At 40.5% G+C, this 17,848-nt stretch overlaps 2 protein-coding genes across 4 annotated transcripts in view; one reads left to right on the forward strand and one right to left on the reverse strand.

The window, feature by feature from the left end:
* Positions 1 to 7,889, forward strand: part of pde1a (phosphodiesterase 1A, calmodulin-dependent) — a 146,076-nt gene extending 138,187 nt beyond the window's left edge. For both annotated transcript variants that reach the window (XM_037539650.1, XM_037539651.1), the window contains 4 exons: positions 1,019 to 1,100; positions 2,454 to 2,574; positions 4,835 to 5,004; positions 7,155 to 7,889. In XM_037539650.1, coding sequence (XP_037395547.1) covers positions 1,019 to 1,100; positions 2,454 to 2,574; positions 4,835 to 5,004; positions 7,155 to 7,408 — 627 coding nt within the window. In that variant the 3' untranslated portion in view covers positions 7,409 to 7,889. The remainder of the gene's footprint in view (positions 1 to 1,018; positions 1,101 to 2,453; positions 2,575 to 4,834; positions 5,005 to 7,154) is intronic.
* Positions 7,890 to 13,123: 5,234 nt separating this feature from the next.
* ppp1r1c (protein phosphatase 1, regulatory (inhibitor) subunit 1C) overlaps positions 13,124 to 17,848 on the reverse strand; it is a 56,419-nt gene continuing 51,694 nt past the window's right edge. For both annotated transcript variants that reach the window (XM_017724660.2, XM_037539652.1), the window contains exon 6: positions 13,124 to 13,696. In XM_017724660.2, coding sequence (XP_017580149.1) covers positions 13,602 to 13,696 — 95 coding nt within the window. In that variant the 3' untranslated portion in view covers positions 13,124 to 13,601. The remainder of the gene's footprint in view (positions 13,697 to 17,848) is intronic.

Below are 17,848 nucleotides of genomic sequence, written 5' to 3' on the forward strand. Positions count from 1 at the left end.
TTGTGCTGAGTGTAAAGTTTGGTGGAGGGGGGATCATGGTGTGGGCTTGTTTTCAGGAGTTGGGCTCGGCCCCTTAGTTCCAGTGAAAGGAGCTCTTAAAGCTTCAGCACCAAGAGATTTTGGACAATTTCATGCTCCCAACTTTGTGGGAACAGTTTGGGGATGGCCCCTTCCTGTTCCAACATGACTGCACACCAGTGCACAAAGCAGGTCCATAAAGACACGGATGAGCCAGTTTGGTGTGGAAGAACTTGACTGGCCTGCACAGAGTCCTGACCTCAACCCCATAGAACACCTTTGGGATGAATTAGAGCGGAGACTGTGAGCCAGGCCTTCTCGTCCAACATCAGTGTCTGACCTCACAAATGCGCTTCTAGAAGAACGGTCAAAAATTCCCATAAACACACTCCTAACCCTTCCCAGAAGAGTTGAAGCTGTTACAGCTGCAAAGGGTGGGCCGACATCATACTAAACCCTATGGATTAAGAATGGGATCTCACTCAAGTTCATATCTGTGTGAAGGCAGACGAGCGAATACTTTTGGCAACAAAGTGTATGTCCCATTATATGATTGCATTGATTTGTGTGTTTTTAACTCCTTCAGTGTTTACGATGCTATCGCAGGCAATAATGCATAATCCGGACTGAAAGGTAACCTTATTGATTTGGTACAGATCCACACCTCCGATCAGACTGACTTTTTCTTCATATCTTGATTTGGAAGCCACAGCTGGAATTGAAATATTATATCATGACAGATTATACTGACGGAATGTCATTTCTGGGATTTGCGAATGCTTTCTCTTGCCGAGGTATCATTGCTATCCGTGTGAAACTCCCCTCGGGAGGGAGTGCAGTGTTTTTGCAGTGAATGTGGAATTAAACGGTAGTGCTTCTCCACTTCAGCTGGTAAGACGTGGAGCTGCTATGTGCAGCTGGTTTCTCAGGCAGAGCTGTTTGTCTCGGCTGTACGTCTGTGTGAAGGCCTGAGTGATCGCGCCTGTGCTTTGTTTTGCAGGGTGATAAAGAGGCAGAGCTAGGGCTGCCGTTTTCTCCACTGTGTGACCGAAAGGCCACTATGATCGCACAGTCTCAGATCGGTGAGTCTCTCTCACTCTGTCTCTCTCACTCTGTCTCTCTCTCTTTATCTGTATCTCACACATGCAAGTTTTTGTACAGTGGTGTGAAGTTATACATGTTATTATATATAGGTGCAGACACACACACACACACACACACACACACATACATACATATCTATCTATCTATCTATCTATCTATCTATCTATGTATGAAATACATAATATATATCTCGCTACTATCGGAACAAAACCTTGTATCTCCAAAATGCTAACTTTACAGGAGAGGGAAAAAACCTACTTTACTTTTAATGTAAGTCAATGGAACCAGAATTTTTTCCAAGTCATTTTGGGCTGTTTGTTTTGGTCCATTCATCATGAAATTTACACACCATGTAAAGAACAACAGTTATTTTCAAATTATGCCAAAAACTGAAAAATGATAAAAATGCAGATACGAGGTACAGCAGCGATATACATATATACAAAGAGAGAGAGAGAGAGAGAGAGAGAGAGAGAGAGGGAGAGAGAGAGAGAGAGAGAGAGAGAGAGAGAGAGCTTGATTCTGATGCAGTGCTGTGCAAATAGTCTTGCCAGTAAGTGTGCATGTGCTTGTGACGCCACGTAGGATCAGAATAAAAGCATATAAATACAATAAAAAAATAGTGGATCACTTATGAAGTGATGATAATTTGAAGAACAGAAGGTTTGCATGGATTTATCAAGCTCCAAATCCTAATTGAACTAAGGACTTTGTGGGTACTGGATGAGAATTGTGAATTATACTGCACTTACTTCAGGAGAAATTTAGAAATGTATTCATTTTATTTGTATTCAGCCCAATAATGTTTACTGATCAGATAAACAGAATTGTAGACCTAATTTTAACCGGGTGCTGTAGCTTTTATTATATAAAATAAGGGAAAAGTGGAGCGCTTAGAAAAAGTGTAATGTTGGTCCTGTAGGTTCGTCTCGTTTTTGTCTGGTTTCCATGCAAATTCAGGGCATTTTTGCCCTTAAAATGTACAAAAACAAGTTCACACACACACACACACACACACACACTGGTTACCATAGTGCTTCTTAAGCGGAGTCTGCTTGTTATACCAACACTCGTAGCTCTATACTGCCACCATGAGGATGTGTTATACCTTATGCTCTTGACTTGTTCCTTTATATTTTGTAGTAAATCCTGTAAATCTGCCAGTTGAAGCAAGGACTATTTAAAATTGGTGTATTGATTTTAATCTCCTTTCTTTCTTTCTTTCTTTCTTTCTTTCTTTCTTTCTTTCTTTCTTTCTTTCTTTCTTTCTTTCTTTCTTTCTTTCTTTCTTTCTTTCTTTCTTTCTTTCTTTCTTTCTTCTCCTCCTGAAGGCTTCATTGACTTCATTGTGGAGCCCACGTTCTCTGTCCTTGTGGACACCACAGAGAAGATAATCACTCCTCTCATAGAGGAAGCTTTAAAATCGGGTGGCTCTGGCGTCCGCAGGTCAAGGTAAGCTCAGCCAGATCACTGTCTACTCAGCCCGTCTGATTGTCTTCCTCTGGGTGAGGCTTTTCCCAAGCTTAGCTGAATAATCACAAAAGATTGAGGCGTTCGGAGAGGAGCCTGGACGATTTACAGTGTTTAAATCTGTGTAAAAGGACAAAACAGTCACAAAGGACCATAAACTGATCTGTGACAGTGTTGCGCAACGTCAGTGGTAGAATCACAGCTCAGAACTCGGAAATACTCCACAAGCTCTAGTTTTGCTGCAGAGAAGAACCTGGATCAACTTGTTAAACTGCTAGTTTATTGTTTAGTTATTGATCTTAAAGGGGAAATGTTGCACAGTTCAGTGTTTGCGATGTAAACAGAGTGACGACACAAATATAGCCACTTTATTTACTATCCGAAACCACTAGCGAACCGACACGAGTCTTCTGAGTATTTATTTATTTATATTTAGAGTAGCCTAAATCCATAATCTAGTAAAAGCATTGACACTTGGATAAAATAACGACTCAATTAAAAGTAAGCATACCTTTCCAAACACAACTTGAGTAGAAGTACTAAGTAAAAGTACTTAAGTACTTAGTAAATAATACTTAGTAAATAACTGATCTGTAGTGGAGCTTCTTCTTAAACCCAGCATCTATCAGCACATGAACGGAAGCTTGTTAGGCTCTAATTTCTCTTTTCATCTAAAACTAACGTTAAAGCTCCGACGTCAGTTCAGATGACAGTTGTCACCAATGAAAGAATGGATTTCAACACAAATGAAGATTTATAACAGAACATGAATTGCTAAAATATAACAAAGTAAAAAGTAGATTCCTTTATTCCTTTAAAAGTAAAAGTTGAAAATACTCACTATTTTTCTTAAATACGCGCACTTACGTAAAAATAACTAGTTACTGCCTGCCACATGTTGATAATAGTAAAATCATCTGTCTAAGATGTGAAAGAAAGATTTCTTTGGGGTCTATTTTGCCCCGCAACACCCTGCAGTTAAGCATCCACTACGTTTCTATAGAACACAAGATTTTCAGACCACTCTAAATGACTTTGTTTAGCCTTTTAATAGTTATTATACAGTAAATCCTATGAAACTAATGGAAAAGTTATGTAGTTATGACAGTGGTGATCATAGAAGTGATCTACTGATTTAAACAATTATCGGCCCATTTCAAAGTTTCATGCTCAGCTAAAATGTTAGGATCACTGACCAACTTTGATACTTTATAACGCTCAACTGTGTGTTAAAACCATGTCAGTCTGGTTTTAGAGCGCTCTTACCACAGTTTCTCTGGTGATGAATGACGTTCTGTCTTCTTGGGGTTGTAGACTTAGTGTCTATTGATCTTGACGATGTACATAATTTATTGCAACTTGAGAGAGAAATGATTCAAGGTCGGTCTGAATGGAAAAGCATGTAAATGGTTTCATAACTACCTTTCAGACAGAACTCAGTGTGTTGCTGTGGACCTTTTCAGGTGTCCGTTTCTAGAAATTACTGAAGGTGTACCACAGGGTTCTGTTTTAGGTCTTGTATTATTTGCTTAATACAAAATCATTTGGGAGGCTATTTGGATGGTTGTAAGGTAAACCTGTATGCGGATGACACAAACCTCTGTCCTAGTGCCTCCTCTATGACATCAGCTGTAATCACTAGCTGTAAGTATCATCCAACACTCACTATGGCACCTTAATGCTTCCAAAAAAACAAAGAAAAAAGTTTCTACATCCCAAATAGTTACGTGATGTACATTTAAACACCTTGTATAGTTGTTTCAGTATGTGGTTGGTTAGTGTAGTGGGTAACACCTCTGCCTTCTACGCTGTAGACTGGGGTTCAATCCCCACCTGGGTAACCACCCTACACTATACCAGTAAGAGTCCTTGGGCAAGACTCCTAACACCACCTTTGCCTCCCTGTGTAAATTGATCAAATTGTAAGTCGCTCTGGATAAGAACGTCTGCTAAATGCCGTAAATGTAAATATATGCATAGTTCAGAATATGGTTATATGATATATTTACTATGCTTTGTTAGTTTTAGTTCATCTCCTTAACACATTTCATATACTTTGGTTTTGAAATTTATTATAATTTCTATTATTTCCTCATTTCTCTTGGTTGTATTTCGTGTGATCTTGGTTTTGTACTAGGGCACCCCTGAAAATGAGGCCTCAGAGGAATGAATGAATCAATGAACGAATGAATGTATGAATGAATGAAGGGTTTAAAAGGTTAATAACTATCTCGTGTATCAGTCTGACAGGCCGTGGTTCCACTGCCGTGGTCGAGTCGGTTCAGAGACACAGCGAGAGAGACTGCGGCACCGACTACTCCCTCGCCGGCATCGACCTCAAACGTGTCCGGCACTCCCTCGCAGAGGTCATCCAGAGCAACAAGGAGCGCTGGAAGGAGCTGTCTGTCCAAGGTATGTGTATGCCAATATATACCGCCAGTCAGAAGTTTGGGTACACTTACCTGAACATGCATTTTTATTTGCTGAAGGTGTTCTGTGGAAAATTGATGGTACATTTAATCATTTTTGTTTCATGTTTATAGTTTAATGTTTTTTTTTCTTATATAATAAAGTCTCTGTAAAATGTGTGTTAACTTATTAACACTTCATTCGAACATGACCCACACAAGAACTTCAGCACACATGCATAAGCATTGAATAATGTGTTTATAAAGCTGTACATCCATATTTAGGAACCACACAGGCCATTAAGCGAACAATGACCTGATGTTTTATGAAGTGAATAACATTTTGTTGACATAAGGGGCCTTAAACTGAAATGACAGACATTGTTTTTATGTTCATAACACTGACACGAAGCATCGTTCCCTAGTAATGAAACTTCTCTAAAGCCTAGATAAGAACATCACATATCAATTCTACTCGAAAAGTACAAAATAATAATCTAAATAATAATTTAAAAATACTTAAAAGTACAAAACTTAACGCTACAGAAGTACAGTTTCTACTGTGTGGCCACAGACAAGAAAGCAGAGTTATTTGTTCATGTCTGAGCAGGTCACAACATCTATAATAACTCTGATACTTCTGTCCAAATACTTTTGTACTTTTTTGAAACGCAGAAAAACAGATGTCTAACTTCTCCTTTAACTGGAATAATATCTCACTAAGAGTATTTCTGCTGCAGGATATTTTTTCAGGAACATGTACATTCAGGTATATGAAAAAATATGAACTGCTTTAGAGGTTCCATTACCTGAGAATGATGCTTCATAACAGAGATCTGAGTGGTATAAAGAGCCATCATTTTAGTCTAAGGCTTGTTCCAATGCAGCTTCAATTTATTTCATGAATACTTCTTGCAGAAAGTACTATGTAATGCAATCCCATTACGTTTAGAAAAAGTAATTAGTAATTTGTAATGGATTACTTTTTTGAGTAAATACTGTAACACTGGCACTATCTATACTAACAGTAATGCTAACAATAAGCAGAGGCTGTGTTCTGACTGAAAAATTGAAGGCAAATGTTTTGCTTTCCTCCCTATTTTTGTCTTTCTGTGCTGCATATTCATTCAAATTTATCAAAAATCACACCAAACAGCCCTAATTATCTCTTCAATATCTATTTCATTGAAATCAGTGCAGCCTCTGCATTTGAAACCGCTGCAAATAATAGCTATTTGTAAAATCTATAAAGATTTTGGAATTAGTTATTTAACCAGAAAATGACTTGTTTTGATTTACCTGGTAAATACTAGGTACACTATATGAACAAAAGCTTTGGGCGCACCTCCTAATTATTGAATTCAGTTGTTTCAGCCACACCCATTGCTAACAGGCGTATTAAATTTAGCACATAGCCTTGCAGCCTCAATAGACAAACACCGGCAGTAGAAGGGGTCGTACTGCGTGCCGCCACTGGACTCTGGAGCAGTGGAAACGTATTCTGTGGAGTGATGAATCACGCTTCTCTATCTGTCAGTCTGATGGATGAGTCTGGGTTTGGAGAAAGTTGCCTGCCTGACTGCACTGTGCCTGCTGTAAAGTTTGGTGGAGGTGGGATAATGATATGGGGTTGTTTTTCAGGGGTTGGTCTTCCCTTCCAGTGAAGGGAAATCTTACTGCCTCAGCAGACCAAGACATTATGGACAATTATAAGCTTCCAATTTAGTGGGAACAGTTTGGGGAAGAACGTTTTCTGTTCCAGCATGACTGAGCCCCAGTGCACAAAGCAGCTCCATAAGGGCCTGGCTGGGTGAGTTTGGTATGGAAGAACTTGACTGGCCCTCACAGAGCCCTGACCTCAAACCTCATCGAACACCTTTGGGTTGAACTAGAACTGAGGTTGTGAGCCAGGACCTCTCGTCAACATCAGCGTCTGACCTCACAAAAGCTCTTCTGGATGATTGGGCCGAAATTCCCACAGACACCCGTGGGGATAATGTATAGGTGTCCCAATACCCTTGTCCATATAGTGTACTTACTGTGCCATAAAATAAAGTGCTACAATCTCCAAACATGCTGTAGTTGATCTAAGTTTCTTTTAAAACTCCTGTTCATATTTCTCTCCTTTCATCTTTCTCTCACTCTGTACATCAGAATTGGCCAGTAAGGAACGTGAGCAGCGATCGGAACGTGAGGAATTGTCCCGGAAAGCCGAAGTCATGCTGACCCACAGCAGCCCAGCCCGAGCGAGTCACGATTCAGAGTCAAAGTCCCTGAACGAACTGAACAACACGCACTCGCCACACTCCTCTCTGGACTCACTAGAGCACAGCTCCAGGTCTCCCGGCGACGATCCGGGCGACAGTTCGCCTGAGGCCAGCCCAGAAGCCCAGCAGCCTCTACCGTAGAATGGAAAAACAGCTTGAAGTCAGTTGTGGCGCAGCCGGGCGTCTTACACTGTGTGCATGTACTGTGGGGCGATCGCAGGCCAGTATGGGTGATGTACATAGCACTGTGCCCATTGTATCGTAATGCTACTGTATCCTCGGAACTCTGCAGGGTGAGTCGTCACGGTGACCGAGGTCTTTTTTTTCATGCATCCATGACAGCGGGCGTCGTCATAGAGACGGCAGAATGCCACGTCGTCATGGCAACTTCGCTTTTGCAGGAGATGGAGCTCTGCTGGCCCTCGTGCAGAGGAATCCCAAGCCGAGCGTCCAGAAACGCACCGCCGCCTCTTACCCATAACCTTTCTTCTTTTTTTTTCTCTCTCGTTTGATTTCTCTATTTTTGTAATTTGGCTTTTCTTTTCTTTTTTTCTTCTACTTTTTTTCAGTCATTTGTAATGGTTATTTATTAAAGATTGTTCTGCTCCTCTTTAAACCACAATCGCTTTCATTTTCAGATTATTTCCCACCTGTTGCCATGGACACCCTGAGACAGAAAGACAGAGAAGATCAGAAATATTTGCCTACATCGTGGCACAAAGGGTGAATGCCCTGTTGGCTACATGTGCCTTTATTGATCAGCAGAAGAACTGATATGTATGCACAGTCATAGGCAAAAGTTTGTGCACCCCTGGTCAGATGACATTTTGTTTATTTTTGAAGTGTAAATAAGTGAAAACATCCTATACAGAGACACACTTCGGCACATTTTAATGCACCATAACCGTTTATTGGCTGTTTATTTACTGAATTGGGAGCATATTGGGAAATAAAGCATAAATAATATAATAAATACAATCATATTAAATAATATAATAAATGTGTGGAAAAGGGCTTTTTTCCCCAATATGTTAAACTCAGCAAATACAGAATAGAGGATGTGTTAAATTATTGTTGCTTAGAAAATCAACAAAACATGTCATTTGACCAGGGCACGTAAACTTTTTTACAAGGCTGTGTGAAGCCTGGACCTGACCCTAACCATCTAACTACACTTGGTCATGTCATGTGTCTTCACTGCAAAAAAAAATGGTATGTTGTCAAATGAAATGATCTTAAATCTAGTTGATCTATGTTTTGTCTCATTTTGAGATGGTTGTGCACCTATTATAAGATTATCTAGCTTATTTCTAGAAATGATTTGCTTGTTTTAGGAGATTTAATCAAGTAAAATTATCACACTTATACTGGCAGATAATGTTACTGGTTTAAAGCACATTTCTCAAAACAAGCACAATTATCTGCCAACAGATTAAGCTAAATTAAGCTTAAATTTATCTTAAACTAACATAAATTACGCTTACAACAGTCTCAGCAGGAGGAATTTTAGATTTATTGACTAGATTTAAGATTATATTAATATTACAACAGGGAGACAAGATTATATTAATATTACAACAAGATTATATTAATATTACAACAGGGAAATTTCACCTCCGTATTTGACCCATCCATGCAGTGAAACACCACATACACACTAGTGAATACACACACACTAGAGGGCAGTGAGCACACTTGCCCAGGGTGGTGGGCAGCACTATCTGCAGAGCCCGGGGAGCAGTTGGGGGTTATTATTACAAGGTAAAGAACCCTTTTTAGGGTCTATATAGAACCCTTTTTTGCTGAGCATGACACTAATGCATCTGATCCAGCCAATCAAGGCCTTCTGAAGACATTCATTAGGTGGAGCAGTTGGGGCAGATTGTGGTTGGAACTATCCTCTGCAAGAAGGTAGATCGATCTCCAGGCCCAGAGCTGGTAGCTATTCTAAAAGATGAGAGGTTGGAAAATGGTCGTGGAATTTTTGATATGTGGAAACATATAAACATCATAGCTGGACCTCAGGGAATAAATACAATCGATGAAAAACAAATGATTTGGTCCTTTTAACGCATGTAGTCCATGACCACAACGACGGTAAACATTGCAGGAGTGTAAACGACTAATGGCTTGCTAAATTGTAATTTTTGAGGTGGCAACCAACAGGAAAAAGGAGAAACCACATAGGAGATTTGCTGTTGTATATAAGCTGATTTATGTATTACGTGATGTACAGTAATCAGATGAGTTGATTACCCACTGTAAATGCATGCAGTTAAAACCTTGTCAGGTCACAGTGCAGATGCAAGTCATATGAAAGGATAAGGTGTAAATGGGGTCTTTGATGTCACCCTACCAGGCTGAGCTGGGACCACTTAGCTTGAAACCTAAACCCTACACAAATTTGCTAGACTCTTGTATACATAGACTTTACTACAGTCTCAGAAAAATCTTTTCGGGGTACACACGCCCTCTCTGTTGTGGACCGCCTTAAGGCTACATCATTAGTATCTGGCACCATATTCTCTTACAGTTGTACTTTTCAGCCCCACTGACTCAATCTAACCTGACTCCAGGCCTTTTCTTTTCTTTTTCTACTTAAAAAGTTCTGGAAAGGTACTAATATGCACCGCTCCCCTGGGAAACTGTAAGTAGTGGAGTTATAAAACTCATTTCAGGGACACAAGAGGGCCTTAAAGACATAGTTGTTCCTTTGAGGGGTCATTTTCATTGATTGTACCTCAGGAGACTAGGACATACTTGGACAGTCGCTTTTAAGTTGTGGGCTTTTCAGGGCACAAAAAGACTTTCCATCTGCTTTATGTGAAGCATTAACATCCAAAGATCTATGCAGACGTTTGTGCACCCCAGTCAAATTCCATGTTGTTGGTTTTCTATGTATAAATAAGTGAACACATCTTCTACAGAGACACACCACTGCACTTTTTCATACACAATTACTGAATTTGATGTACTGGGAAGAAAACAAAAGCAGTATCCAGTGCAAAAGTTAGGTTGCATTTCATGCATTTTCTTTATTTTTTAAAGAAAGGAAATTGGGCACTACTCATATTTAAGTGCGTTCTCTGTAGAGCATGCGTTCATTTATTTTTATATACAACATGGACTTTGGTGGGTGGCACTGTCACCTCACAGCAAGGAGGGCCTGGGTTCGAGTCCCTGGCCGGGTGACCGGGGTCCTCTCTGTGTGATGTTTGCATGTTCTCGCTGTGTCTGCATGGGCTCTCCGGTTTCCCCCCACAGTCCAAAGACATACAGTCAGGCCAGTTGGACATAGTAAAATTGCCTCTAGGTGAGACTGTGTCTGTCTGCCCTGCAATGGACTGGCGACCTGTCTATGGTGTGTCCTGCCTTCTGCCCGAAGAACACTGGGATGGGCTCCAGCATATATATGTGTATATATATATATATATATAATTGTATAATCTGACAGATACATTTTAAATTAAGTAAAATTTAAATTAAAGCCACCATGAGGCCTCTTGAGTGGTACAACCATCTCAGTGCTGGCCCAGAGTTCAATCCCAGGTGATGCCACAACCATCCATGGCTGGGAGGCCAAGACAACACAATTGGCCTCGTTCTCTCTGAGTGGGCAGGATGCCCCCCATCTCCTCTCATCATCCATCACAATGGTAGCCAGTGCAGGTGCCTGTTAGCTGATGTACCAGTGCTGGTGTTTACTGTTCTCCTCCAAACGTTGCATTAGCACCAGTTCGAAAATATGTGGTGGAACTTCACAGATCTCGGAGGAAGCCAGCGCCAGCCTTTGACCTCTTCACATTGGAGGTGTCATGCGATTGGGGGAGTCCTAACTAGTGGGCGGAACTGGATATGTCTAAATTGGGTGGGGAAAAAAACAAACATGACTACAATCTGAGCCTGATGTGGGAATATCGCCCCTATAACCTGACCCGGGCTCTGTCAGGATCGGGTCAGGGAGCAGACCTATAGTGTATACCAATGCAGTCACATGTAGGCTGCAAAGAAATTGCATATACAGACACAGAGGAACTCAGCGAACAGGCACTTGGTTATAATGCGCATTCCGCATCATAGCTGTTGTATCTGCAGATTGACTTTTGCAGATGATAAGACTTGAATGAATGAATGGTGATGAAGCATTGAATGAAAACAAAGTTTTTTATTTTAGCTTGGATTGCTGCAGCTTGGAAGATGTGAGGCTTTCTCTGACCTGTTGAATAACGTAACACATTTTAAAGCACACAATGTAGTTTAAATATAGAGAACATATAGAGCACAACCAGGTTTATTTCTTTATTTATTTTTTTAATGGATCAAGCTGCTCACCATCTGCTAGGAAAATTCTGCTAAATACATTTCATCACCACCAACGGCATCAACATGAAACAGTGGCCGTTTACGCCATAACGCGCTCTTTAACACGGTGTTGACGAACAGTCCAGAATTATTTGGATTAAAAATATAATCATTGCTGTGAAAACAGAACCCACAAAAAGGTAAATGTCATGCAATTTCAGTAAGATTTTTTTGGCTTATTTAAGCCTCATAGATGAAGGGGAATTCCACCAACATTTTAAAATTTCAGTGTTGGAGGTGTAAACAGAGTTAGTTGTTCAGAGTGGTTAAGGGTGAAATGGTTGATTGTAGAGACTCAGATGTCTTTTCAGTGGTGGTGATGGGAACCAGGGGTCGCCATGACTACAACACAGATATAGAGACTTTATTTATTACCCAAAACCACCAGTGAACCCACACGAGTCTTCTGAGTTTATATGTAATGCTGATGATGGTAAAATAGTGATAAATCTGAGAAAAAAAAAGTTTTCTTTGGGGACTATTTTGTCTTTTATCAACCTGCATATGTCCCTTCACCATGAATGTGTTGTGAAAGTGACCCGATGACAATGCCTAAAAGGCGATAATGTTGGGAGTTGAACTGACAACTAGAGAAGACTAACTTATTTAACCAGCTTGCTAAAAAAAACAAAATAATGTGTACATAATGTTTTATTCACTTTTACTGTTAACATTTTGGGTTATTATGGGGTCTTAAAAATCCATATGGCTGCATTAAATTCCCCACTGTCTATGCTGCTTCTGTTTCCCAGAGTGACACATTTGCAGCATTTTCTGTACAGCTATAGTGTCTTGATTCAGATGAGTTATATATTAGTTATATATAAGGCATAACTTATAAAAACATAATGCTTCATATTTTTCCAAAGGCATCTATAGCTGTATTCCAGAGTGAGTTCCAAAGTTGCCATGGATCCACACCAGAAGGAGCTCAAGGATACATGTGTTGGGTTACTCAATACTGTATTATTTGTGATTTTTATAAACAATTTCCATTGAAACAGTAATGTTAAAATGCATATAAACTAAAAATAGAACAGTTAGGAATGTGTGCATTGTTTGGAGGTGGTGATATAATCAATAGTCATGAACTTTTTAAATATCACCCACCCTGTTTTAAAATATATTTTATGCCAAAACTTTCACTACACTATTTTAAAATGACATCTTTGACATCAGGCAGTGTAATCAGAAGCTTTCCGTTGTCTGAGAGGGAGTTATTAGATGCATGGAACTTGGTCTGGAAGTCTGGCTCCATTTACTGCCATTCAAGTTTCTCTTGAACAGAGAAAAAACACTGAATGACTTTGTTTACATCTTATCTATTAAATTATGCACTTTTTGAAACATTGGTGGAACCACCACTTCAATTCAAAGCAAAAATGACCATTTAAAACAACAGTTGGTTTCCTCGGCCTCTAACAGTTTGCACTGTTACACCTCAAATAAAGTTTTAAATCAAAATAGTAGCAAGTATATATATTTTTCTGTTTGTTTTTGGATTATAAAGTGATCTAACGTAGTGTAAAAGGCCATGCTGGTGTAGATATGGAGCTTTAAATCTGCCTCGAGCTGCAGCTTCTTCTCAATACAAAACAGCCAGGACTACAAAAATACTGCATCTGCCACGGATCATTCTGAACACTGGCCAAAAATAGTCTAATCATCATAGATCTTCACTGTTTCATTTCTTTACTGTATTGCTGTGATGCATAGCTGTGGCATCTAGTCTCTCGTCCTCACCTCTGATTTACAGGAATATAAAATCAGAAAATATGAGAAGAACAAAAAAAAAACAACAATGAAAAGTGAACATAAAGAAACAAGCGCTAAAAATAATAAAAGAAAATCAAATTGGAGAAAAATAAACGCCCATAACCAAATTGAACACTCAGTGGGCCAAAAAGGACAAAAACAGGAGTCGTGAATAATAAAACGTTTTCAATCATTTCCTTAAAAATGAATTCATTTGTTACTCGGCCTGCGCCTCTCTCCCCTCACCGCAGCTCTCCTCATCCTCCTGCAGTGCAGAGGAAGACTCCACCTGGCCCTTCATCAGCTGCACTCCTGAAGAGATGGACAAGAAGTTTACTTGCACGGAATTTACTTGATTCAAATGTTTACATCATTTCCAAATGAAATTGTATGTACAATATGTCAACACAGCTATGACCAAAACTAAATTGAAAGACAAAAATGAAAGTAAATTATGTACATATCTGGAAAAAAAAAACTTTTTAAAAATGAAATCAAATTTCATTAAAAAAAATAAATGAATAAAACACCTTTTTCCAGTCATTTAAGTAAATACACGTGTATTTCATGCTGTAAAAAGTAAAAAACAAACAAACAAACAATAGAACGGCGTAAAGGTTTGGGCACCCATGAAGTGAAAAGCAGTAAACTCAACCACATCCTTCAATCTTGCTCTTCTCGTTTACGAATGTTCACCCACTCGTCCTTGAAGAATGCTCTTAGTTCTGAGTTATTCCTGGGCCGTCTTGTGTGCACTGCAGGTTTAAGACCTGCCCACAGATTTTCAGGGGACTGTGACATTTCAAAAGCTTCAGCTTGCGTTTCGTGAAGAAGTCATGTTGGATTTTGAGGTATGTTTGGGATCGTTGTCATTTTGGAGAAGCCAGTCTCTTTTCAACTGTAGTATTTGGACCGACTTCATCACATTTCTTCTAGTATTTGCTGAATATTTTGATTAATTCGTGCTTCCATCTACCTGTGAAGTGTTACCTGTGTCACTGGTTGCCACTCAATCCAAAAGTATAATAGACCCCCCCCCCTCTGGAGTATCTTTAGATGTTGACATTTGGGATGAGATGGCAAGTAAGATTTCCTTTGATGGTTTTTCCCTGCAGATCACGTTTATGCAAGCAAGACTGACAGTAAGACAGCGCACCACCACTCCTGTCCACTCTCAGAAAAAAAGGTATAAACTGTCACTGGGACAGGACCCCTTTTGTCACTGGGGTAGGACCCTCAAGGGTACGTCTCAGTACCTTTAGTCAGGGAACATAACTGACTAAACATAACAGACTCTTTTACTCTTTACTCGTTTTGTGCTGTTCTTGCTTGAACGGGGAATAAAACTCCCCTGTGATGATGCATATCTGTAACAGGGAGCGAGGAGGTGGACGCATATGCGGAAATAAGCGGGATTTATTAAGGGCAAATCCAGGGTCATAGTCGTGACGGTCCAGGTTCACATAGCCAACACGGAGAGATCGGGGGACAGACATGACAGACAAACCAGAATCCAACAGAACAAGCAAAGCAGAACAAACAGAACATCCAACACAGCAGATAACAGTACAAATCAAACAAAGACCACCAGACTAATGAAAACTCAGGGCTTAAATACAAGAGGGCTAACGAGAGTTCCCAAGACACAGGTGGAAACACAGGTGAGAATAATCAGGGGAGGAGTCACCAAAACAAGGGGCCCGACTAGGAAACCAAAACAAATGCACATGGAAGATCAAAACACAAAACGAACACATGGACAGGACTAGGAGGGGGATAATCGTGACAAAATCAATGTGTGCGCACATGAAAACACTTATTTATCACTATAAATGATCTGCTGTAATTCCAGTATCAAACCAATAATAATAAATCATTTTTCCTGCTACATGTTTGAAGAGAATATCCCTTTTCCATGCATCTACTAGCAGAAGACGTTTGAATTTGGGCCTCAATTTGAAGAATTTCCCAATGTTGAGTCCTTGTGTGATTAACAAAGCTTATAAATAAAGATAAAGATAAAGATAAAGCCTGTGCACTAGGAGGAGAGGGACGTTCTACTTTCTTAGGGTTTAAGTTCCCAGCTTTACTTGCTCTGTGAAATACACATTTCAGAGTTTACTACACTCTAACACACCTACTATAACATTATGGGTGGCTTAATTATTCATTTATTAACCTTAAAGTGCATATTTAGCAAGTACTATAAATTATTCAGTAATTCTTATAAAACTAACCTAAAACACAGAGTTTGAGAGTGAAAAGATGAACTGAAGCCGACATACAGACCCTTAGGTCCAGTTTCCTAGATAAAGTGTAAGCCTAGTCAGGCACTATATTAGTCCAAGACTAGGCTTAATCCTTAATTGGGAAACTGGCCCTCAGAGTTTAACCCTCTAAAATCCTGGGTGAATTATTCTAGGGCTTCTTATTCAGTAACTACATGGACTACAGTGTAAACTGGCTGAGATGTTCTTAAAAAGAGACGAACGTATGAGGACTGGAATAGAAGTTTGCAGTTTGCAGTGTTAGAGAAGGAAAGCACTGCAATCAGTCCCAGAGATCAGGCCACACTGGACAGCCAAGACTGCTCACACACTCCTAAAGCAACAGCGCCCTCTGGCTGTTCCTAGCAGTTTTGACAAAGCTCTGAAATAAATGAAGTTTGGGAGAAAAACTATCCCTGAAACGCCTCTGGACACACACACGTCTAACGTCGCTGTCCAAAAAAAAAACCTCACCTCTCCAGATTGGAAGGGAATGCAAAGAGATTTTATTCCAAGAGGTTTGGACCTCTTCTGTTGGTCTAATCATCAAATTACTGCGCAATATAAACAAAAAACGGAGGTACAGTCTGCTTGTCTTTGTTCTGACAGCAAAGATAAGTAGAAAATGAGTGAGTAAAAAAGATGTTTTATTATAATTTGAACTTGATGAATGGAAACAAATGGCTATAAAGAAAATGCATTTTATCATATTTTTGTCGTTTATTTCCAGATGGCAAAAGCATCAGAAGCACAAACTCAGACCTGTCGGTAACGCCCTCTACAGAAAAGTCACATATATTTCACAAATGAGGTGCATGGAGCCCTGCTGGTGACATGATGACCTGCTTGGTAATGAGATGAATAAGTTGTGGCCATAGGCTTGTCTAGCCCCTTTTCAGGGGTGCTCAGGAGTCACACCACGCCTAAAAACAAGTAAAAAGTCTTTTTGTTTTGTTTTGTTTTTTTAAATGGACGTTTGTTTCTGATAAGCAAACGTCATGATCCACTTTTTCCTACTCCTGGTCTTCCCCGTCCCGCTCTCCCCAGAGCTGTGCAGTAGCAGGGGTGCGGGTGTGCGGTCTGGTGGATCCAGTAAGTAGCGCAGATGAGGATTTCTTATCACTCAGACACCAACATCTTTACTCTTCCTGAGATAATGACTGCCCTCCCGTCCTGCTGAAGACTGACCATCAGCGCCTCCTCCTCACCATCACCAACCGCTCTCCTGTTCATTTGTGCAGCAACACCTCAATTACATCACTGCGCCATCCAGATGTACCAGCATTGAGATAGGATGGGACCCTTTTCAGCTCAGTCCCACTTTTCATAAAGACTCAGTCAGACACTGCCTCAGTCAGAGACCACCTCAGTCAGAAACTGCCTCAGTCAGAGACCGCCTCAGTTAGAGACCGCCTCAGTCAGAGACCGCCTCAGTCAGAGACCGCCTCAGTCAGACACTACCTCAGTCAGAGACAGCCTCAGTCAGAGACCGCCTCAGTCAGAGACCCCCTCAGTCAGAGACCGCCTCAGTCAGAGACCGCCTCAGTCAGAGACCGCCTCTACCAGTGTAGTTTCTAAAGCTTTACCATCCAGTCTTCAAACAGAGATCCTCTTAGCTTCTATTTGGTCTTTAGCTTATTAAACTGTAAACACTGTCTGACCAGAGGAGGACGGGTCTCCCCTTGTGAGCCTTGGTTCCTCATAAGGTTTCTTCCTCCAGTCTGAGGGAGTTTTTCCTCACCACCGTCGCCTCTGGTTTGCTCACGGGGGGATCTATGTTGTACCTGTGTGTTTTCAAACTTCTGTAAAGCTGCTTTGTGACAACATATTGAATTGAATTGAATTACAGTCACTCTCAGCCGGCCTCATTCCTGCTGCACTGCATCACAGATCACTCTTTAGGTTGTTCTTGTCAGCTGCCTGATGATTTTTTTATCTAAAGCTAATGTTGCAGGTGGGGTTGGGTGGGTGGTGGTCTCACTGGGTGCTCAGCACCCCTAAAGCTCTGATCCTAGAATCATTCCTGGCTGAGACCATGACTTACCAAGGCGTGGGAACGAGATCATACCTTATCAAACTGTGGTAAAGGCTTCATTATCTTGTTTGCTCACCTTACTAAGTCAAGGCCAAACGTTATTTTTATTTGTGTGGGGCGCCACCAGCAGGACTCCGTAGAGGTTTGCAAAAACCACAGCTT

The sequence above is a fragment of the Pygocentrus nattereri genome, chromosome 6 (genome assembly GCF_015220715.1).
Source record: "Pygocentrus nattereri isolate fPygNat1 chromosome 6, fPygNat1.pri, whole genome shotgun sequence".
NCBI classification, from domain to species: Eukaryota; Metazoa; Chordata; class Actinopteri; order Characiformes; family Serrasalmidae; genus Pygocentrus; species Pygocentrus nattereri.